General features: G+C 38.1%; 1 protein-coding gene across 1 annotated transcript in view; it reads right to left on the bottom strand.

Moving 5' to 3' along the window:
- The window catches only part of adam19a (ADAM metallopeptidase domain 19a), a 179,517-nt gene that overhangs the window by 52,077 nt on the left and 101,878 nt on the right, over positions 1-25,562 (bottom strand). The window contains exons 5-6 of the mRNA XM_067523712.1: positions 14,682-14,758; positions 2,635-2,818 (exon numbers count right to left, since the gene is read on the bottom strand). Of these exons, the coding sequence (XP_067379813.1) occupies positions 2,635-2,818; positions 14,682-14,758 (261 nt within the window). The remainder of the gene's footprint in view (positions 1-2,634; positions 2,819-14,681; positions 14,759-25,562) is intronic.

Raw genomic sequence — 25,562 nt, 5'->3', positions numbered from 1 at the left:
CTACAAGTAACAAGTCAATTTCAAGCAGCTGTTTTTGCAAAAGCTAACAGGATTTTTTTATTAATATAAATTGGAAGACTAATAAACCATCTGAATCAGATACATACAGGCAGACGTGTTATTCCACCCTTCTATTCCTCTAAATTTAATGGCACCTAAATTGTGACGTTGGGAACTTAAAGGGACAATTTTAACAGGAAAATAATACATCTTGCTTAAAACAATTTGCTAATTTATTTACAGATTTTTCATGCTTCCAGATATCAGTAAATAGCAGATGCTCCCTTTTTCTTGTGGAGTTCGTACACATCCTCTTTTAGAGCAGTGCTGTGTTTTGGTCATGAATTCTCCTCCAATTCAGGGAAAATCATGAGTCTGTTTAAATTCCCTGCTTAGCTAATTGGTGAAATTTAAAATCATCTTAATGTGGTAGAATATGTAGTAGGTGGTGAGAAAAACTTAGTTATGACTAAGTAAGTTACTGTGGCACAGCTATATTTTTCTGGTAGTTTAATATATAATAACCTACATAGGGAAAAAGCTCATGCAGCTTCTTTCAATTTTTCTCACCAACACACTGACAATTGATCTGTCTGTTAGTGGCTGTCTGTCAATCGCCGAGACCAAAGTGTTCAAATGTTTAAAACCAGAAATGTAAGGAGCCTCCTGTAGTTATTGACTATAGCTGAGCTAACGATAATATACAGCTTTGCAGTTAAAGGTAACATGCTTCAGTGCTTGGAAAAGCAGAACTATATTCTCTAGTTCCTTTATGGGAGGTTCAAGGAGCTTCATAGTTGTCTCTACAAAATGTGCCAATATGAGTGGTCATGGCCCTTTTCCCCAACTTTTTGTGGAGGGACACAAATATTTGCCTGGCCTGCCTTTGTTTGTTCAGGGAATTAGATGATGCCATGTGTATGTAAGACTGACTCTACAGTAGCTGTTATCTTCAACCGGCCAACAGGCTTTGCTCTGTTGTGTTTCTAGCATTTTTCAAGTAGCTTTCTGGAGTCATGTTACCTCTGGAAACGAAATTATATATTTGTCACAAGCAACAAAACACGCCATTGCTTAACTGAATGCACTCAGTAGTTTTATGCTACACCCTTGGTCTGATTTGACCATTATCATGTTTTAAGTACTGTTACTGTAGCCACTGTTAGAACACTTTAAACACAGATATGGATGTGTAACTAACATTACTGAGTGATATTAAATTATAGAAACAGAAGACTCAAAAAATTACATTGCAGAATTCTGTAGAAATATTACATACATTAGTCTTTATTTTCCAGGAGTCATTATGATCTAGATCACTTAAGTCACATGGCCTAATGTGTGTACTGGTGGTAATTTGTAAAGTTACTGCACCATTAAGGTTTTAGTGCTTACAGAAAGCTTTGATGTCTCTGTGTGGGTGTTGATTGACTCCAAAAAGATTGTTAAAGAATTTAGTTATGCAATATTTCATAAAGAGCGACTTCTACAATTTTCAACTTTCAACTCCAGTACTCAATGTCCCTCTGCCTTTTCTGCATTAAATCCTTTCATCCATAATGTTAGCTCTGCCATCATCTATGTGCAAAGTGTGTGTGTGACTGAGAAGCACCATTATAAAGTGCTTTGTCCACTATGGTAGATGTATATAGAGATTATACAAGTGTAGAACATTTATCATTTTACCAGCATCTGAACAAACTAAAAATCTCCTGCCAGCTGATGAACCACCCCGACAGCTGAATTGGGTGCCACCTAAATGCATGCAGCTGCCTGTCATACCCCATCTCATCCTCCTGTGTGATCTCATTTAAGCTAATAAAGGCCAGAATGCTGCCAACCCCCTCTTCTAGATGGCAACACCTGAACAGTTTTTTAATATTAAAACATAAAAATGTTGTTACTTAATGTGCTACCTGACTTTGTCTTTGCTCTATTATGACTTTTATTTATATTATACTTGATTTGAATGGGTCTGCTTCATAAGTGGGACTTTAAGTTAGACTTTCACTACAAAGAGCTGTGTTGAGCTACTGCTCGAAGGCTTGGGACGTGACGTGCACTTGTGTCACTGCTGGCTCAACAATAACCCCCTTAAGACAGAACCAGGCAGGATTTCCGAGCAAGAAGTTAAATGCAATCGTGAGCTATTCTTGGTGTTCCATCTGCTCTGGTGTGTGATGTAACAATCTTCTGATTGACTAATAATTATCAAATAAATCCTTGTCCACTGAAACGAGCACCAGGATGGAGATATGAATTTATATTTGTACTGAAAAGTGACTAAACATCACAATACCTGAGCAAAAGTGGATACATCTTTTGGCTGTCAGTCTATTTCAAGTAGTCAATATGTGGTAAAGCAGTTTTTTTTTGTTGTTGTGGTACCTGCCGCAATAATAGCTCTTCCAGTGCTTTTGGAACAGACCAGTATTCGGGGAATACACTGATTTGTCACTGGGCATACAGAGATGAAATTATTGATTTTATAATCTGTATAGGAGCAAGAAAGCAAACAAATGAATTTCCTAAAATGGTTGGCTGGCTCCTTAAAGTTTGCGTTGAGGTCAAACAATTTTAGGAACAAAAACGCTTTATATAGGCTGGCATTCTTTTCTTGCAATGATGTCTCACCCTTGAGTTAAATGGTTTGAGCAGGTCGGAGATGTGGTTGGATTGTACGGTGGGATGACCGTGGCCGCAGTTTCCACCTTTGATTGGCAGTTCTTCGGCATTCAGCAGTGAATGATAGAGAGGATTCACATCGCCCATTGGCTCCAGGTAGTAGGTGTTGCTAGAATTCAAGGATATCAGGCCCCTGCGTGAAGACAAAAATACAGGAGACGTGTTTGGTGTCAATAGTCTTATCTGCTAAATCCACTGTACTCTACCTGTCTTGCATCAAACAGCAGACAGAAAATGTTAGAAACAAGCTGGTAAACAGCGTGGCGCATTTGACAGCCATGGTATTGTTCTCAAGCAGTAATAGGTACCAAAACACAAATAAAAGCAAAGTCTGTAAATTTGAATGTGATTATTCAGGCTGCCACAAAAAAACTGCAAAGGAATGAGAATATTACTCTGCTGTACTTAAATTGGCTTCGTTAGGTGTTTAGCTCACCTAACGTTTTGCACATTTTAACACTTAGTAGATAGTTCTTTAGTTTTTGATTTTTAATTCGCTTTTTTAAAAACAAAATTGTCATTTTCTTATTGTAGGATTTTATGTATGGATTCATATCAAAAATAGCATTTTTTAAATTTAAATTTAACTTTAAATTTAAAACATGTAACATTGGAAAAAGTGAGGGGTGTGAATACGTTCCAAGATGAAAAACCCCAAAGGATCACAAATAACAAATGCTTTAGCTTTAATATATGCTAATGCAGCTGTAGAAGAAGTTTAGTGTGAACACTTTTAACATCATGAATCTTCCTTTACCACATAGATATTTAGGCTGACCAGCAGGTAGTTTAGCCAGACCCCAACCAGCCAGTGGGGTCATCACGGAAGCTTATGAGTGCATTTCCTTAAACAATAAATTAACAAAAAAATTTATTCTTAATCCTTAAGAATTCTGACTTGCAGATGCTATAGCAATTTTCTCTCTTTTTTTCGAGCTACATTAATATTATTTTTTTTATAACAAAGGCTACAAACGAAAGAGTAAAGTCTCACTACAGGACACAGAAGGGAAATTTCATCAACCGTCACTGCACGACCCAGGGAGACCTAGATTATAACTTATCAGCCATCCATTACGTTCCAGTTCCTGCACTGAAGCCCCTCTCACAGAAATATATACCTCCAGGGTCGAAACATTTAAAAAAGCAAGACCCCTCCCACCCCATTTTCCAAAACCTCCCATCCCAAAGAAAAATGAGACTGACAGCCCACAAGGAACAAAACCTACATTTCCAACAAGTAAACAAAAACTTCAAATTAGACAAAGAAAATAATTAACACAATTTTCTTTATGTTAAAATGGAGCACAGCAAAATACAAAAAAGTTCACGTTTCAGTCCCAGAGCTGAAGTTTAGGGTTTTATGGATCCTTACAGAAAAGCCAGGACGAACAGTGCAGCTTCAAGGATAGTTGTCCTACAGGACAAAGAACAGAGATTGAAAAAGCAATTTAAAGTAAAAAGTCATGTTGTAACAACTACTCTCTGGGGCAATATCCAGAGTTTGAGTTTGTGTGACAGAACGTATTTCATCTAGACAGATTCTAAGATACATTCCTGTACCTCTGTTCTCCTGAAGATCTGATCTGAAGAAGTTATCCACACTACTGAACAATTACTTCAGTCTTAACTTCAACTCAAAACAAAAACTATATAAAACTCCCAAACCCAAACCCTGAGCCTGAACCGTTCAGGAAGGGAGCAATGTTTATCCATGACCTGTGTCCATATTTTATTGATTTGACTTAAGGTTATTCCCTGAGCCATAACTTATATTTAAGAAGCCAAAAAAAACTGTTGTCCAGTTGTGTGCATCAATATTTTCATATTTAAAGAGGGGCATGCTCTTTTAAAGAGCTGGTATTATAACCCCTTTTGAGAGGTTTATATAATACATTGTAATATTTAATATCGTTATTTAATATCGTTAAACATATCTATGACATTTAATTCCCCCAAAGTTGTTTAGCTTTCCCAAATTATATCATTACAGACAGCTTTAGTCCAATCTCTGTCTTTGAGACATGCTTTGAGACATGCTTTAACAGATGCTTTTATTTAAAAACATCAAAGCAAAGTCCTATCAGCCAAAAGTGTTCACATTTCACGAGATGCAGGTATGAGAAAGTGCAGAAATCTATTTTTTTTAATAAAAAAAGATAGATTTAAGTGCATAAGAAGATGCGGAAGAGTTCTGTTTTCAGTGTTTTGTTTAAATGTTGGAAGTGAGTTTTCCTGAGCGTGCGTTTGGTAGCGAGTTGGGTAGCGAGTTCCACCATCGTTGGATCATTGCGCTGAAGAGTTTTGCTTGGTGCTGGGACCACCAGACGTCGTTCGTTGGCAGACTGCAGCGGACGGGAAGGATTGTAAACGTAAATGAGTGAGTTTGTGCAGGCTGATTTGGAAACTATTAACAAAACTTGCAGTATTTATTAGACATTATTCTAACTGACTAGAGGTGTGGCCTCCATGTTCAACCACAGCAAATGTGAAAACGATCAAATGAATCAATGAATGATCAGATGACCAGTTGAAATTGGACTACACTTGGTCGGAGCAGGAGAGGAGTAAGGTGTGTTCATAAGCAGAGAGAGAAGAGGAAGAGGAAAGCTAAGAATGTAGGACTGACAGTAGGGACTTTGAATGTTGATACTGTGACAGGGAAGACTAGAGAGAAGGTTGACATGATGCAGAGAAGGAAGGTGGACATACTGTGTGTCCAGGAGACCAGGTGGAAAGGTAGCAAGGCTAGAAGCTTAGGAGCAGGGTTCAAGTTGTTCTACCATGGGTCAGATAGTTATACTGAAAGAGGAGTTTGTGAGGAATGTTCTAGAGATGAAAAGAGTATCAGACAGGTTGATGAGTCTGAAGCTGGAAGTTGAAGGCTTGATGTTCAATGTTGTTAGTGGTTATGTCCCACAGGTAGAATGTGAGTTAGAAGAGAAGGAGAAATTCTGGAGTGAGTTAGATGAAGTGATGTAGAGCATCTCCAGAGGTGAGAGAGTGGTGATTGGTGCAGATTTCAATGGACATGTAGTTGAAGGGAACAGAGGTGATGAGAATGTGATGGACAGGTTTGGTCTTCAGGACAGGAACGCAGATGGACAGATGGTGGTAGACTTTGCAAAGAGGATGGAAATGGCTGTAGTGAACACTTTCTTCCAGAAGAGGCAGGAACATAGAGTGACATATAAAAGCAGAAGTAGAAACACTAGACCAGAAACTGGACCACTACAGCTAATGTGATCAGGGAGACAGGTAGGAGGGTACTCGATGTGTCATCTGGAAAGAAGAAAGTGGACAAGGAGACTTGGTGGTGGAACGAGGAAGTTCAGGAGTGTATACAGAGAAAGAGGTTAGCTAAGAAGAAGTGGGACACTGAGAGGACTGAAGAGAGTAGACAGGAGTACAGGGAGATACAGCGTAAGGTGAAGGTAGAGGTGGCAAAGGCCAAACAAAGAGCATATGAGGACTTGTATGTTAGGTTGGACACTAAAGAGGGAGAGGTGGATTTGTACAGGTTGGCCAGACAAAGAGACAGAGATGGGAAGGATGTGCAGCAGGTTAGTGTGATTAAAGATAAGGATGGAAATGTATTGACAGGTGCCAGGAGTGTGATGGGAAGATGGAAATAGAACTTTGAAGAGTTGATGAATGAGGAAAATGAAAGGGAACGAAGAGTATAAAAGGTGACTGGTGTGGAGCAGGAAGTAGCAAAGATTAGTAAGAGTGAAGTGAGGAGGACATTGAAGAGGATGAAGAGTGGAAAGGCAGTTGGTCCTGATGACAAACCTGTGGAGGTATGGAAGTGTCTAGGAGAGGTGGCAGTAGAGTTTCTGACTAGTTTGTTTAACAAGATCTTGGACAGTGAGAGGATGCTGAGGACTGGAGGAGAAGTGTACTGGTGCCTATTTTAGCAGATTTAAGATGTTGAGGTTCTCTTTTGGAGTGACGAGGATGGACAGGATCAGGAATGAGGACATCAGAGGGACAGCTCATGTTAGATGTTTTGGAGATAAAGTCAGAGAGGATTGAGGTGGTTTGGACATGTTCAGAGGAGAAACTGTGAATATATCTGTAGAAGGATGCTGAGGTTGGAGCTGCCAGGCAGGAGGTCTAGAGGAAGAACAAAGAGGAGATTTCTGGATGTAGTGAGAGAGGACATGAAGTTAGTTGGTGTGAGAGAAGAGGATGCAGAGGACAGAGTTAGATGGAGGCAGAAGATTCGCTGTGGTGACTCCTGAAAGGAAACAGCCCAAAGGATAAAGAAGAAGAATGATCAGATTCAGCTATAATATGAGAAATGGATAATGGATCAAAACATGGTGCCCACTTATTCCTGTAAAGGTTGCAAAGTATTGCTGATGTTGACGTTTTGTGCCATCTTGGCAAACATACACAGGCTGCTCCAAAAAACAAAACTAAGCAAACTAAACACCTTTGGGTTATACTGAGTGTGGCCTCTTTACAGTTCCAGTACTTTTATGAATTTCGATCAATTTACACATTTACTTTTATGAACAACTTAAGAACCTCTGAGTTGTACAGTTCTGACCCATCAATAATGCTGTTTTGTATTTCTTATGACATGTAATAGTGGATCTTTTCTGAGTAGTTGGTTAAACTACATTATCACACAGCTGCTACTCTTAAAGAGTAATTACCATGATTGGTCATTACTGACTCCCACCCTCACTCTACCAGCTCATTATACATTCTTTCCAGTAATGATGTATTCTGCCTATCTACCACACGGCACATGGTTGAGCCTGGCTGTGTCTGCTGTGCACTGACATTGGTGGACACGAACAATTAATAAAAAGGTGATTATTAAACACGCCAATAAACCTTTGCCCAGGAAGTTTTGGGGTCTAAGCGGTAGTTTGTGTGACAGTTTAAGAAATGTTCCTAATACTTTTTTGATCCCATCCTTGATACTACAGTTCACAAGGGTGGGATTGACAACCAGAAACCATATTGCAAGCATGTTGAAAATGAATGTTTAATAAATGATTAGAAAATGAATTATGTATAATGTCAACAGTACTTTCCTCAGGATTTATCGAATGTAAGAATACATAAATGAAATAAAAAGTTTGAGCAGATGTTCAATGCAAACATTTAGTACTTCAGAAATCTTTATTGTAATTTTATTTTGAATAATGACTATATGCCACTACAATATACCAGTATTATTGTCAAACCTTTTAACTTTGACCTTTCATTTATGGCCAAACAATACAAACAATATACAAAACTGGTTGATCATTGAATCATTATCACAACCACAAGCAGCTGTAGGGTTTACAGAAAATAACGTGAATACAGAAAATATCCAGTGAAAGTAAAAATACCTTGTTTGAAGCTAGAGGTCAGAGGAGAAGGGCTGGACTGGTCTGAGCAGATAGAAAAGCCAAAGCAACTCAAATAACCACAGTTTACAACTAGGGTAGGAGGAAAAGCATCTCTGAATGCACAACACGTCAAACCTCGAAGCAGATGGGCTACAGCAGCAGGAGACCACATCGGGTGCCACTCCTGTCAGCTAAGAACAGGAAACTGAGGCTACAGTTTGCAGAAGCTCTGGACTATAGAAAAGTGGAAAAACAGTGCCTGGTCTGATGAATCTCCATTTTTGCTGCAACACCTGGAAGGTAGGTTTAGAATTTGGCATAAAAAACATAAAAGCATGGATCTATCCTGCCCGCCTGTATCAACGGTTCAGACTGGTGGTAGTGTAAGGGTGTGGGGGATATTTTCTTAGCACACTTCGGGCCCCTTAGTACCAACTGATCATCAATTAAATGCCACAGCCTGCATATCCAGGCCTACGTATCTGAATATTGTTGCTGAGCATGTCTAAACCTTTATGACCCATCATCTGATGGCAATTTCCAGGAGGATAACGCCCCATATCACGAAGCTAAAATCATCTTAAACTGGTTTCTTGAACATGACAATGAGTTCAATGTACTCAAATGGCCTCCACAATAACAAAAACCCAATCCAATAGAGCCCATTTGGGATGTGGTGGAACGGGGAATATGCATCATTGATGATGAACTGTGTCCTGCTATCGTGTCAATATGGACCAAAATCTCTAAAGAATGTTTCCAGTACTTTGTTGAATCAATGCCAAAACGGATTAAGACATAGTTTACCTGCTAAAGGAGCAGGCCAGTGTATCTCTAACTTTTAAAAAGGCTTTCTGTTGTTGTGCAGTTGTGAGGGGTATCTTTATGTGAAGATTATCTGAAAATTCATATTTATAAAATGAAGAGTTATTGTCAAACCAAAAAAAAGTTCGTTTTTTTGAATATCACTTTCTGTCTTGACCTTGAAAAAGAATAATTCATGCAGACTCTGGTTGCTGTGGTTCAATATGCATTTGAAGTTTGTAAGAAAACCGTTTCACCTCGTCTGTGAGCACCTTGTCAGAGTTGCTATTTATTTCACAGCAGACACAAAGGGAATCAAATTGGTTTTTGTGAAAGGCGTTGTGGTGGGTATTGTGCTCAACCACAATGCCTGACCCCCACAGCAGAGCTCTGAGCCCAGCTTTGTGAGAACTACAGTAGTTATTTTCTTTGTTAAGTAATTATGTGTCCAAGGCTGTTTAACAATTTCTCCTAAAACCATATAATTTATCCTGAGCCAATACAAAACACCTTGTTATAGCATAAAAGTTGCAGGCAGGGAAAAATGAGCTGGGAACTGTGGAGTGAGAGTAAAAATGAAAACACAGAAACTGCTGGAGGACTGCAGATAAGAACAGAGAAGGTCAATGCTGAACCTATACAAAAACTTATCATACAAAACTTTGTAATTGCAATATGCAACGATAATATTTTTTATTTTGCATATTCATCAGTTTCCTGGGAGTATTGCAAGGTTGTGCAGTTTTGCCATTCCAAAGTCAAACCTAAATTCCAGTGAGAAAATGACAGGGCTGTTTCACAGTGCTGAAGCTGGAGTACAAAAAAAAATAGCCTCATCAAGGTTACAAGCTTTTGGAACAGATGTACAAATCCTGCACATACACCAGAAATAAAAGCTGAAAACATGGCTTTTTAAAGAAAAAAAAAACAAAAAAACTCCTCATTAAAATCTGGGATGTGTCGTAATCGTGATCATTAAATAAGATCTACCGAGAGCGACAGTGGAGTCACAGTTGTTTTGTGAAAGATGTAGTGGATTCATAGTTTATGACTGCACTGTTTCATAGCAAAGACAATGTTCAAAGTGACCCCTGACAGAACACTTTCATTACAGCTTCCTGAAGAACAAACGTCACATTCCCCTTTCTATGGTGAATCATACCACATCTCTTTCATCTTTCCGCTAATTTTAGTTGATTTCTGCCATGTCTCTCCGACAGGATCTTTTTATGTTCAGGGTTCCATAATTCTTCCTCCTAAAATAACATTTACAAATGAAAGGCTCAGTTCAGGCTTTAGTCCAGGAGTGATTTAAAACGAGGTTAATAGCAGAGGAGGCTTTAATTCTCAGATCATCATAAATTACAAAGAATCCAAAGGTCTGTCATAACTCAAGAATTATGCTGTGCTAATCACTTATGAGACTGAAGAACAGTCTTTCCAATAACACATCATTCCTGGTTGTATGCGGTGTTATAGGCTTTTTCAGTGTAAAACAAGATTAATGAGGTTAACAAGGTCTTCCAGGTTTTAACAAGTGGTTCCGCTGCATTGATTTTAATACTTATTTTTAACTGTCCACTGTGAGTCTGACAGTGTTACATCAATGCAATGCTGAACTGTGGCTGAATTATTTTCCCTTACATGCATATACTGCTTTTAACTATTATGTAGAGTAAGTGGCCATTACTGTTCACATGCATTAATGCTAAAAGCTCATTGGTTTTCTAGTTGCTACTCCGTGTAGGATGAAAGTCTAAGATTTGCCTGAACCAATCAGGATAGTCACACTTTCCCTGATGGTATTACACAAATGATGTGCCAGGTGGTTGGAGTTCTGCTGAAACAGACAAATATCAGAGCAGAGAATCCATGTCCACATATTATCAGACTCCAAAGAGGCTGTTATACAACTTAAGAAGTGGCTTCCATCTGAATCTGTGTATAATCCATGGCTGTACCATCAAAACAAAGATTTAACTATTGGTTACTATTTAACTATTGGTTTTTTTTAAATATAAACAATTTGTTAATCAAAAAACCCTCCGACATAAATTTCTGTGTAAATTTATGTGATGTAACATTTGAATTGCGACCTATTTGAAATTGCCGACATATGTTGGCTTACCACATGGATTTGTCTAAGCAATGAGACAGAAACCACATGTATATTTATATTTACATCAAGATATTATAGCTACTATAAATGTAGTTTTAAAAATTAAAAAGTTATGGCCCAAATCAAAATCAACAACTCTTGCATTGAACAAGTTTGTTTGAAATCTTTGCAAATTTATAAAAAAAAAAAAAAAGAATCACGTGTAAATAAGTATTCACTGCCTTGCTGAACCCCAACTTAGTTGCTCCCGGTGAGTGTTGGCCAGCTGCATAGCAGCTCCCCCATCGGTGTGTGAGTGTGTGTGTGATTGTGAGTGTGAATGGGTGAATGAGAAGCAGTGTAAAGTGCTTTTAGTGCCAATAGGTAGAAAAGCACCATATAAGTGTAGAACATTTATCATTTTCTCGATCGCTCAGTTCGGCCAGCTGGCCTGCTCTAGGAAGAGTCGTGGTGGTTCCAGACTTCTTCCATTTATGGAGGATGGAGGCCACTGTGTTCATTGGGATCTTCAATAGTGCATATTTTTTTCTGTACCCTTTTCCAAATCTGTGTCTCCACACAATCCTGTCTCGTAGGTCTACAGAAAAGTCCTTGGACTTTTCATGGCTTCATGGTTTGTGCTCTGACATGCACTGTTAACTGTGGGACCTTGTGTAGAAAGGCGTATGCTTTTTTTAAATCATGTCCAATCAACTGAATGTCCCACAGGTGGACTCCAATCAAGTTGTAGAAACATCTCAAGCATGATCAGTGGAAACAGGATCCACCAGAGCCAAATTTTTGGTGTCATGGCAAAGGGCATTTTTTTTAATTTTTAATAAATTTGCAAAGATTTAAAACAAACGTCTTTCACATTGTCATTATGGGATATTGTTTGTAGAACTTCGAGAAAAATAATGATTTTGATCCATTTTGATATAAGGCCTAACAAAATGTAGAAAAAGTGATGTGAATACTTTCCGAATGCACTGTATGTCACTACAGACACTGACACAAGCACAAAAACACTGTGCTCTCATCTGTGAATAGGAAAGTATCTATGGAACGATATTTTATGAAATTATTGTATATTAAATTAATCAAATAAACTCTGTTGACATTTAGGTACACATACACCTGTACAATCTAATGCAATCCAATACAGCAGCTCTGGCATTAATAATAATTTTACAATGTTATAATTTCTCAGTTTTTAAATTAAAACTGTCAGACAGGTGATAATTCTACTCTGTGTATTATTGAGGTCGAAGTGAGTCGTGAAGTCGTCCAGTCGTGCATTAAAGGATGAGGTGGCTCTGATGTTATGGCCTCCTCTTTTTTAAAATGAAGGAGGCGGATTGGATTAGATTGTATATGTGTTTTTGTTGAAAGAGTTTAACCTATATGATCATTTTGGTGGCTGGAGTCTGAACTGTGTCATTTTATACTAACGGGACTTTCTTTTTTCATTTTACCACATTTGTAGGAAGCCCAGCAGCCCTGAATTACCTCCTGTAACTCCTTCCTCCCAGAAGTTTTTTAAAACCTTAAATTCAGGAAAATGAATTTTATACTTTTTAAGGATCCGCATGAAACCTGACTTGTAGCATCAGCTCACATCTTTGTGAATGACTGGACATTTAGAATGCATTTAGATACTGGTCTCTATTCTTCCCTATGTCTGCTCTGTTCCCATCAAAGCTGCTGTCACCAGGCAGCATCTGGATACATTCCCAGATCAGGACAGAGAGACTAACGAGTGCCGGCAGACATGTCAGCACTGAACTATTCACTATCAAAGAAAAAGAAATCTTGATGAAAAATGTCCTCAAACTTATTTCTGTTTAGATTTACCCAACATACTTTTGAATTAATCCCTACTAAAACTTCACGGAGCTGTAACTTGATGCCTTTTTTATTGGATCAAATTCATGAATATATATTTTTGGGATACACATCCTGAGGATGTGCAACATCTTTGCCATGTGAGCCTTCTATATGAAAAGCTTTTCATATTAAGGCTGTGAACATTTAAAACTTTTGAAACTGCTGCCTGCAGCCCTGCATCGCTTACAGGACACCTTTACTGCTATTGAACTATTGGGTCTAGTTTGAGTAGTACATGTAAATGAATACTATTAAAGTTCCCTCTGACTTCCCTATATTAAAATATTACCCTGAAAAATACTTTGAGATGACATTATGTTGACGAGCTTTAGGTTCAGAATGTGATTTTGTTGCTCACACTCTTAAGTTTCTAATCATGGTCAACCTGCTTTTTCAGAGCTCCTCCACATCATCATCCACATCTCTCATTTTATGATGAAACACTCCTTCGGGGGACGTCATCTGGACAAGAATCTCAGAAATATTTTAATATTGTGAAGTCAGGGGGAGGTTTAAAAGCCTTACATGTATGTAAGGCTTTTAATATGGTGTAAATGTACATGTACATTTACACATTTGAGCAAGCTAATCTAGGGAAGAGAATGACATAACTCATTACACATGAGTAAAGGCAATGTATTGTTTGATTTGGCATCTGTGTGGGCACTATTGAAAATAAATGGAATGACCATTTATAGACCTTTAAAAGCTCTGCATTGTCCTAGTTGGTGATTAGCTCACTGGCAAAACGAAGCCCCAACCCAACCACTTCATTGAACCTCCCGGCTTTGGGGCTGTGTGTTTTCCAGTGTGCAGCTACTGGTCCTACCAGTTCTAGCTCTTCAGAGGTGCTGAAATTTAGTCCTCGGAATTTGAACTTGGAAAGTTTAATTATGAGTCAGAAATATCCAAATACCTTTACATTTGGAAGCGGGACGTTAAGTTGGTATTGAAGAGCATAAACGTATAAGTCAGCTTTTTGAGTAACAAGAAGTAGAAAATAAAATGATTTTCTATATTGATCTTTTTATTATAAATACAGTAATATATTCTTTGCAAAAACAAAAGATTACTTTAGTATAAAAGATCCATACATTTTTAAAATGTTTTTAAGAAGGATGCATTTATCTTTTCTGAGTGTTTAGATAATGCTTAGTCTTTAAGAAAAAGTGTCTTGTAGCAGTAATTTTTTATGCATCTATTATCTACTTTAGATATTTATATTATTATTATTATTATTATTGGGTAATCCACTTGAAGCGGTTTCTGTTTTGTGTTTCAGGTAATCCTGCATGGGGTGACTGTGGTGCAGGAGGTAGAGCATTTGTCCATCAATCCCGCAGTTATTGGTTCGATCCCCGGCTCATCCTGTCACATGTCAAAGAGCAAGACACTGAACCTCAACCCGGTGAGTGTTGTGGCATGTGAGTGAGATTGTCAGTGCAAATGTGTGAATAAGAAGCAATGAGGAAATGTTTGAGTACCAAAAGGTAGAGAAGCGCTATGTAAGTGCAGACATTTACCATTTTGTGTTATAACATGAAAATAAAACATTTATTAATTCATTCATATATACAGTGGACAATCGCTATAAGGTAACACTTACAGAATAACTATACTACGTTTGAGCTTAAGGTGCTGTCTTTGTAACTAGTCAAATCCCAACAACTGTGTTTCTAAATAACTTTACTATGGATGTCATACATGGTACGTCCATAATGGTAACGCATTAGCGAAATATGTGCATTCATATTTATAACACATCCACATCACCGAAGCTTTACCAGCAGTAAAAAACAGAATCTGAAAGAATTTACACTTAATAGGATTCAATCTTGAGTTGTTGATCTTACCTGACTCCTGAGCATGTGCTGAGGGCGACCCATGACTCTGGATGTCCTCTTATGTGGCCATGGTAGAAGCAGTGATCCTGAAGATGAAAAGAACTGGAAATTATACTTTGTATTTAATCTAAATAAAAGCTTAAAAAACTGTGATAACAATGTATGCAGACATACTTTACGTACAAACAACAGTTAATCAATCTGCTTGATTGGCTCTGTGGTCTAAGTGCCCCTAAAACGAGCCACGTGCTAGTACAAGCACTACCCAGATACCTAAACAGTATAAGGAACAAGATATGCAAAGCTCCAACAGTGTTCAAAGGATGGTTTGATCTTAAAAGAACTTATAACATTTAAAAAAAAGCAGAATATAAAGATATATTTTCTCATTTTAAGTTGAAATTGTCAGAAAGGTGATAATTATAATATGTGTTTATTATGGTGGTCAAAGTGGGTAGTGGAGTCCTACTGGAGTCCGTTCTCAGAAGAAGTGGTTCTAAGTGGTTTTGGCCTCGTCATCAATTTTAAATCTAACATATAATATTAGAAGCATTTAGAAGTTATAACTTTGTAAAGTAGAATTCATGGCAGAGAATTGGACTGAATTCTGCAGGTGGCCATACAGATACATACATATATATATATATATATATATATATATATATATATATATATATATATATATATATATATATATATATATATATATATATATATATACATACATACATACATATATATATATATATATATATATATACACACACACACATACACACACACACACACACACACATCCGAAACCGTGTGGCAAAAAAGTTTAACATGCTTCAGAATTTCTAAAAACTGCCCACAGGCCTAAAGACTGTTGATGTTGAAGAGGAATTTATTACCACAAGTTTTAAATTATGTTGATTTTTGACTATTCAAAAGTCCCTGTCAGCTCATTAGAGCGTGAAATGAGCTCTTTCATTTGAACAGCAGCAGCAGCAGCAAGGACTCTGTTACAGCTAACATACAAATCAATTGTAAGTGAGATCGCTCCCTGCCAGCTCCCCAGCTATTAATCTGGTTACATATACAGGATGTAATGTGGACGCTTCCCCATTTCCCCTTGTTTCAGGTGTGTGGGAAAGAACCTGCCATTTGTGCAGGTCAACTGTAAAAGAAAGCCGCTGTGACTGGATCCCATCTGCAGATCAAACTGAGAACCAGGTTGTTAGAGCAAATGGCAGGTTTGCAGAGCTTATTTAACTCTGGAGAGTTTGCACACTTTCAGTCCACTTTGTCCAACCAGGCATAATTGTGGGGCTTCATCAAGCTGCAGTTTTGACTTTACTTGATAGGTTTTTAAAATCCTCTCTTTTGAAGTCTGCTTTTAGACCATAATGATAAAAATTGTCATGTGCCAGGTCTGCAATCAACCATAATCTGAAAGAATCTAAATGAACTAAAGACATCATGTGGTCTCTACGGGTTCAGCACAACTATCATTATGCAACACATTTTTGAATAATAACTAGAAACACATCAAACTAAGAAATATCATTTTACAAATTATGCATTTAAAAAAATAAAGTTTAAAAGAATAAAAAAAATAGCTACTTTTACAAAATTAAAATGGCAGAAAGCTACTCATGTTTTATAACATTTATTCTCATAGCTTATTTTAAGCCAAACAAACTGATAAGCTAAACTTTTACAAAATGTTAGTCCACAACTTTGCATTAAAACGTCACAAAAATATTTTTTTGCCTTTTGCATGTCTGTGTGAATTTCTTACTATTGTATTCTCTCACTGGTGGGGGTACAAGCGGCGGCTTTGTGCATGCTCAATTCATTTCATTTGCAGTCTGGACGCAGCGGAGTGGTGAACATCTCCTGCTCTAAGTGCAGCTGGGAGGGTCTGCTGTGCAAGGACTGGGCCACCTGTGGGTGCTTTAGGATGTGGGGCCTACAGCAGCACCCGTTCATTAAGAAGAGTGAGAATGATACATGCATTTTGGTCAGAGTCTCCAAAAGTCTCCCATAACACCCCAATAAAAGTTGCTAGACTTGGCGATAGTCACTTTTTTTTAAAATAAAGAGTCACTAGAGGCGTTTGAATACTCGCTAAATGTAGTGAGAAAGTGGCTAAGTTGTCAGGACAGATGCGGAAAGTAGAGGTTTCATTTACTAATATCTTAACTAACTTATCTTACTTCATGCATTGTGTTGAGTCCTTTGTTTCATTATAACATACAAGTTGTCCCATTGTGTACCGTGGTGGTCAGAATTGTCTGTCAGACGTTCTGATTAAAACTGTGACGCAGAATGATTGTCCAACATACACATTCAGGTTCTTGTATTCTAAGATGTCCTAAGTCAGGGGTCACCAACGTGTTGCCCGTGGGCCTGTTCTAAAAATAGCTCACCACAGTGCCACTTACCAATGAGTTGCATTTAAATTTTTTGTTGCTATTCTTTTTTAAATCACATTTGAAAGTTATTGTAAGAAATCATTAACATGATCAGTTTCTTCACATAGAGGAATATCATTAATTTAATTAATTATTAATATTAACATATAATCAAGGGTAAATCGAGCAAATTTGTTATTTCAGAAGTGCCTATTAGACTGGTAGCCCTTAATCGGTACCCAAGAAGTAGCTCTCAGTTTGAAAAAGGTTGGTGACCCCTGATCTAAGTACTGTAGTAAAGATGCTTCATGATAACACGCTTCATTCCTTCTTTCGTTTTACTTTGTTGTGCTTTGATGTTTTCTCTAAATCTAAATGTAGCTTCCATAACACTTTGGTAAAGTGTCTCAGACAACTGTATCTGCACTCTACTTTAAACCTAAAAGTAAGATAGTGTCTGTCATTCAAAGATAAATGTATAAATTAGAAAGTCACTACTGTCAGAAGAAGCTGCTATACTGTTGTAACACAGATCATCCATTCATCCAGTTTCCTCCTGTTCAGAGTCAGGTCATGGTGCATTACAGAAAACACTTAAGTTCCTGTGTAATGAAATATGATGTATGCTAGCAGGGACCACTTTCAAAGCTAGTGAAAGGGACACACAATAAGTTACCAACTATTTATTTATTTTTTTTTGTCCTTTCTGCTTATCCCGTGAGTTCAGGGCCACCACAGCGGATCATTGTCCGCATGTTGATTTGGCACAGTTTTTACGCCGGATGCACTTCCTGATGCGACCCTCCCCGATTTCTACCGGGCTTGGACCGGCACTGCACAGCTGGGGAGGTTTTCAGGTTTCATGTTTTTCATTTAACACAAAATTTAATAAACCACACACTGCATCCAAATCAACTGACGAAAACCCAGCTTAGCTGATCAAAGGCCCAATCAGGGCTTCAAACCTCCTCTGATCATTAAAAATCTCTTGATACGAAACCTCTGCATAGATCCTGATAACATGACTATTTAAAGATTGAAATCAGTGGACTTCAGTGGACATAGCATTAAGAAGATTGTCACTAAATATAGCTGCTGAAAGAGCAAAGAGGAAATCATCAACACTTGTTTTTTAGTATTTTATTTCTGAACAAAACAAGAAGCAAACTTTATTGTGCTGTGTTTTAAAATATTCATCAAATTATTTGAAGGCTTGTGAGTAAAATGTGTTTGACCCTAGTTTGTATTTTGACATTAGGTTTTTAAAATGCATCCAGCATAAAATCGGGTTTCGGTTTTCATCACCCTCTCCCCACTAAAAAAGACTAGATTAAAAAATATAACAAAAATAGAAAGAATGAACACTGATATGATTCTTTGATATGACTGATTTAAGAAGATATTCTAAGCCTGTGTTGTGCTTCAAATGGTTTTCATAAGTCCTTTGTATGTATTAGTAGTTTTTTTTTTAATACAAATAAAAAAGTAATAGAAGCTTATCGCTCTGAAGCTTATTGGGTTATGATTGAAGAAAAACACTCAATTTCTCTTCTTTGTAAAGCTCCTCTTGTTGCATGAAGCGATGTGGTGGCAGTTTAATTGTAGAGGGAATCTCAAGTTGCCATTACTCTCAGTGACAGGATTGTCGCTCATATAACGCAGGCTGATGTTCCAATAGTACTTGCACCATTAAACAACATAACACTCTGAGCCACATTATGTATGCATTCAAGGCTACACTTAGGCTGGAATCTATTTATGGTTATAGACTAGGGTTTATTCTTTATAGTGTAGAATGGCCCCAGTGTTGACAGGTTGTGTATTAAGTGCAACCTATAGCAATGTCCCAACAAATTCTTTTTTTCCGCCTAGATGCAGATTTGGATCAGGTAATACTGGGTATCTGCTAATCAGAGTCCAATCCTATACTCGAAAATTTGGGCTTTCAATTGATTAAAAATTGAATTGCTAATAATCAATGGCTTCCAAAGGTAACTGCAATTTGTACTGATGGTACTGACTGGGTGAAACAATAAACTAACAACTGAGTGAAAACTCACCAATTAGTTTTTGGCATCAAAGTCAAATATAGAATAGATAAATAGCCCTAATATTAGTCAATTGGTCAAGTTTAAGACGCATTAAAAATATCTATCCCTCACTGATCCTGTGTTCAGCATTTGTGGCTCAGTGCTGAGCGGACAGAGCTGATAGATGAAGGAAGCCTGGTTTAGTGTTGGGGCTGCTAGAAAGATCCCACTAGAACGTGCTCAGTCAATGATGGTTGTGTGTGTCAAGATGGCACCTGTGTTTGGCTTTGCCCCTGCTTCCTCTTTATTGTTTGTCTTGAGTTATATTTTGCATTATCGGCCGTTACCTAATACCTGTGCGTCAACTGTCTTGATATACGATTGGCACATGTTATTCCGCATTACTCTTAATATATAGCATATGGAAGACTTTAGTGCTTAGGGCCAGGTACACAGAGTTTTTCCCTCCAGTTATCATCACCGTACTACTACGATACCTAAGCTCCACGGCAGGAGGAGGTAGCGGAAATACAGGGCTGGTGTTCAAACCAGGGTGAGGAAGTGGCAAGCCTGGGGAGCTGGTTCCAGTCCATGAGTTGGATTAGGAACCAACCTGAGCGCTGCCGTATCTGTGGTGTATGCTCTCTGACCGGAATTTCCCGACTTGGCGAGCCCGGACTTCTGCTCCGAGCGAGCGCATTCTGCATACTATCATCGCCTGTCAGATGGAAAGTGGACACACTGTCCGGTCACCTCTGCGAGATCCAGCTGGCCAGTCCGCATCAGCTGTTGACCGTGCACATCCTTCAAGGATTGAGCAGGCCACCTTGTTGCCTGCTCCATAGCCAACAAGGTGTTCATCCTTAATTATTTCTTTATTAAAGAACACTGGGATTTTATGTTCCTGATGAGACCCGGCACCGGGAACAGGAATATACGCTTCTGAATAAGCTGTGCCCTCTGGACTGCTCAGTGTTTAGGGACCCCGCAGGGGTCACGCTGAGGTGGCAGACTTCCTTTACTGGAGCCAATCCCGCTGCAGACGGGCTCCAAATGAGCGTTGAGGACATTCAAATGACTGACCACTGTTGTGTTTTATTTCATTTGTCTGGCAATATGGCGCCGTCCACTCACAAAGTGTTGGCTCAAAGAAGCAAATCAAACTCCACTTGACCAAGCTATTTGTACATTCAAGATAGACCACCGTAAAGCATAGTGTCTGCAGAAAGCCAGTAAATTAGAAGTGCACAGACTGCATCTTAAAAGCATGTTCGTGGAGCTAAATGACATGATAAAGACGGCTACCTCAGCACACTTCTTACATCTAGTCTAATGTGACAAGAAACAGTATAGTACAGTACTTTTTTCTTCAAAAACAAAAATACGTTATAATCTTGAGCATGTGTTAACACTTTGTTGAAGGTGTTTGATCGTAATAATCGCAAACATCTTTAAAATAACAGGGTTTAGCCACAGAACTTTTTGAACTACCACTTTACTGAAGGTACTTGATCAGAATATGGGGGGAAAAAAGCAACGTTTTTTTGCTACTGAACTATTAGTGCTGTCACTTTTTTGAATATGTTTGATCAGAATAACTTGTATAATAATAACTAATCTGTAAATTAACAGTGTTAACAGTGTTTTCTGTAAATTCTTTAAGGACAATTTGTGGGTTTTGCACTTCATTTAAATTAGATACAATTTTTATGATTTCTTTTCACAGTGTAGGAAATGTTATATTATTTGAAATATCACTAATAAGGACAGTCTGCTATTTACTGATATCTGTCAGCAAATTAGTAATTAAATCAGCAAATAGTTGCAGCAAGATGGACTAAAATGGTGGTTGGATTGGAATAACACTTATGTTATAACGTCAATATGTATCAAATTATGAATTTTTTATTCATTTGCATTTTTTGCCCCTTACTCTTACTGCTGCAATACATAAAACATTTGTTATACAGGGTCTTCAGTATTTGGATCAATATAAGATTTAAACATAAAAATGTAAGTTAAAACTACAGTTGTTAATTTATGTGTCAGACACATGTTAATCAACACAAAAAAAAATTTTTATGCAGCTGATCTTATTCTCAGGTTTTATCCTGATCTGTGACCAGTTTTTATGCTTCACATTAAAACTCCAGTATTTCTACCTCTTCAAACAACAAAATGATACACAATGTAATTATTTATTTTTTACTTAATACCAAAGATCACATCTAGCTTAAGACAAGTTCAGTAAGTGATTCAAAACTAAAATCCCTTAGTCACAGTAATAACATTTAATAAGTTTCTATGACCCTGATATTTGTGTTTGACAGCTGAGCCACAGTTTCCCCAACTTTAATATTTATATTGAAAAAACTATTTTAGAGATTATAAATTCTTACCTCACTATTTTAGGTTTTGAATGCAATTATCATTAATAATTATCATTAAAATTCTGTTTTAGTCAATTAATCTTTTAAAAGGGCAACATTTTAAAAATAACTCAGCTACTTGGCCAGAAATTACTAAATCAAAGCCTTTACAAGTTGGGTGGTGGTGGTGCAGACACTGAAAAACATATTCACTCATTAGACCAAACTTAATGCATTTTAAATATTACTATATTGTTTTTAAAGTAATATTTAAAGTTAGATGTTTTTCAAAATTCTTCCTATTATTAAAAATTATTTAACCCCAACTGCAAATTATGTGGACTGACCAATTTGACAGTACACATCTTTAGCTGGTTACAATGATCAAATCAAACAAGAACGATTCAAATAGCTTAAGACAACAAATGTTGAACAACAAATGTTCAACAAATGTTGTTGAAATGCATTTTTTAATGACTGAATACACGTTACCAGCAGGTCTTAGCTGAAAAAAGGTGCATGAAAACATGAAGCAATTAATACTTTTGAGAATGGAGTAGTTAATAATTGTTGCATTATGCAACAAAGCTTAAATTCACCTTTTACATTTATTGCAACCCCCCTTCTTTACTTTAGTAAAAAGAAATGTGTACTTTTGTTCAACATGGCAGAACTTCCTCTCCATTGCTGTAAATTGTGGGTAATGTAATATTTTGTTAAAATTACTAAAATAACAAAAGACAGCCGTCACAGCAGCAGTGAGCAAACCTGAGGTTTAAGATGTTTAAGTTCACAATCAAAGGAAGCATTTGATTTAAAGGTTGTGGAATTACACATCTGGTTCACAGCTGCCACACTGCAACATTAATAAAGCCTCATTGACTAATCCACAAGCTAAACACACACACACACACACACACACACACACACACACACACACACAAAATGATGTATCTTGGCCAACACAACTGGAAAATGCCCAGATCAGCACTGATATCAATACTGAGAATTGTCTGAGCATCATTGTAAGCATATGGGTGTATGACAACATTAAGACTGTCAAGTGTGTATTTTACTTCGTTTATTGTGTTTTCCACAGGTGTACACAATTGAGTTCTTGTGTTTTACATTTTAATACTTCTGACCTGTTTGCAAGCAAGCATGGATGTGTACAACTATTTATACTGTAAACTGTACATGCATGTCTACTTATCAAAGCTTTTTTTATGTATGCATGTGTGTTTGCACGACTGAGAGCTAAAAGTTACCAGCATGCTACTGGTTTGGGCTCTAGCTTTCAGTCTTTCATACAACTTCTATTTCCTTCAACACAATTTCAACCTGGCTGACAAGCTGTGCTCCCCAACCTGCCACATTCAGCCTGCCTGAGACACAGCTGACAGCGTTCATGAGCTGCTTTATAATTTTTGCATCACTCATGGCAGTGGCCTCATGATACTGTGACAGGTCCTATGTGGTCCAAAGAGACTTTGCATGACATTAGTTGAGGCAGAGAAGTGAAGTCATGCTTGTACTGGCTTATTTCTTCCAGTCGTTTTTAGTTGGCTAATAGGTGAAATCATACCAAAAAACATGTATGGCTATGCAAAACACGGTGGGACACATTAACATATAGTGACAAATTGAACTCAGGGGTAAAGGAAACAAGTCAATCTGTTCACTACTAATGTCCCATCCTGCTTTTGGTGGTAAAATTCACCAGGTGGATTTTGATTTGACTGCACCCCTACAATGAATGACTCATTCCCAGCTATGTGGCTTGTACAGTCCAATCATATCTGTTCAGGTGTTAATTGTGGGCATTAAACTTGACTCTTTGTCCAACGACCTTCTTGGAATAGTGGTCCTCACATGTTGCAGTCAGAAGCTATGACTTTCTATGGGTATTATGAGTAGCAGCAGTTCAGAAACCACGCAGCCTTTGTCTCTGTCTGCTGTTTGAATTTTTCACACTGCAGTTCTAAAACACATATCTAAAAAAACTATGTGACAAACAGACAAACAATAATTCTTAAATCTGGGTCTTACAGAAAGTGGGCTACACAATAATTGCCAGTTCTATTTTATGGAAATTATGCAGAAATGTGTATGTATTACTGCCAACAAGGTGAGATTTTATACCATGTGGTATGTTTTACAGTACTTGTTAAGCTCTTCTTAATAATAACAGCGAATTGATAGAAAAGTATAAAGAATGTTTTCAGGAAATTACTTCTTCTTTTCCTTTGGGCTTGGAGTCGCCACAGCGAATAATGTGCCTCCATCTAACTCTGTCCTCTGCATCCTCTTCTTTCACACCAACTAACTTCATGTCCTCTCTCACTACATCCATAAATCTCCTCTTTGCTCTTCCTCTAGACCTCCTGCCTGGCAGCTCCAACCTCATCATCCTTCTACCAATATATTCACAGTTTTTCCTCTGAACATGTCCAAACCACCTCAATCTGGCCTCTCTGACTTTATCTCCAAAACATCTAACATGATCTGTCCCTCTGATGTCCTCATTCCTGATCCTGTCCATCCTCGTCACTCCCAAAGAGAACCTCAACATCTTAAGCTCTGCTACCTCCAGCTCTGCCTCCTGTCTTTTCTTCAGTGCCACTGTCTCTAAGCCGAACAACATCTCTGGTCTCACCACCGTCTTGAACATCTTTCCTTTCATTCTCGCTGATACTCATCACACAACACACCTGACACTTTTCTCCACCCGTTCCAACCTGCCTGCACTCGCCTCTTCACCTCTTTTCCACACTCTCCGTTGCTTTGAACCGTTGACCCTAAGTACTTAAAGTCCTGCACCTTCTTCACCTCTGCTCCCTGTAACCTCACTGTTCCACCTGGGTCCCTCTCATTGACACACATGTATTCTGTCTTGCTGTGGCTAAGCTTCATTCCTCAGTTTTCCAGAGCAGACCTCCACCTCTCTAGATTTTCCTCCACCTGCTCTCTGCTCTCACTACAAATCACAATGTCATCTGCAAACATCATAGTCCATGGAGATTCTTGTCTAACCTCATCTGTCAGTCTGTCCATCACCTGAGCAAACAAGAAGGGGCTCAGAGCTGATCCTTGATGCAGACCCACCTCCACCTTGAACTCCTCTGTCACACCTACAGCACCTCACCACTGTCTTACAGCTCTCATACATGTCCTGCACCACTCTAACATACTTCTCTGCCGCTCCAGACGTCCTCATACAATACCACAGCTCCTCTCTCGGCACCCTGTCATACGCTTTCTCTAAATCTACAAAGACACAATGCAACTCCCTCTGACCTTCTCTGTACTTCTCCATCAGCATCCTCACAGCAAATACTGCATCTGTTGTTCTCTTTCTAGGCATGAAACCATATTGCTGCTCACAAATGTTCACCTCTGCCCTTAGCCGAGCTTCCACTACTCTTTCCCACAACTTCATTGTTTGGCTCATCAGCTTTATTCCTCTGTAGTTGCCACAGCTCTGCACATCTCCCTTGTTCTTAAAAATGGTCACCAGTACACTTCTCCTCCAGTCCTCAGCATCCTCTCACTCTCCTGCACATCCTTCCCATCTCTCTCTCTTTGTCTCACCAACCTGTACAAATCCACCTCTCCCTCTTTAGTGTCCAACCTATCATACAAGTCCTCATATGCTCTTTGTTTGGCCTTTGCCACTTCTACCTTCACCTTACGCTGCATCTCCCTGTACTCCTGTCTACTCTCTTCAGTCCTCTCAGTGTCCTAATTCTTCTTAGCTAATCTCTTTCTCTGTATACACTGTATACAATTGTGGAGGGTTGCGTCAGGCATCCGGTGTAAAACAACTGAGCCAAATAACTTGTAGACAATGATCTGGTGTGGCAACCTTGAAATCCCGGGATAAGCCAAAAGGACAAAAAAATATATGTAATATAAAAAGGAATAAGTAAATTCCTTGTAAAATGTAAATTCTAATTAGTTAACTGCTTAAGAACAGCATGCAACCAAACAAAGTCTGTCAAAGTAGTAAAAGTCAAAGTACAAAGTCTACTTACAAATGGTTGTTACGTATTTTTATTATAAACTTTACAATTTAGTTTACACAACTTGCAT

Source organism: Channa argus, chromosome 12 (assembly GCF_033026475.1).
Source record: "Channa argus isolate prfri chromosome 12, Channa argus male v1.0, whole genome shotgun sequence".
NCBI classification, from domain to species: Eukaryota; Metazoa; Chordata; class Actinopteri; order Anabantiformes; family Channidae; genus Channa; species Channa argus.
This window is presented reverse-complemented; position numbering and strand designations above follow the sequence as displayed.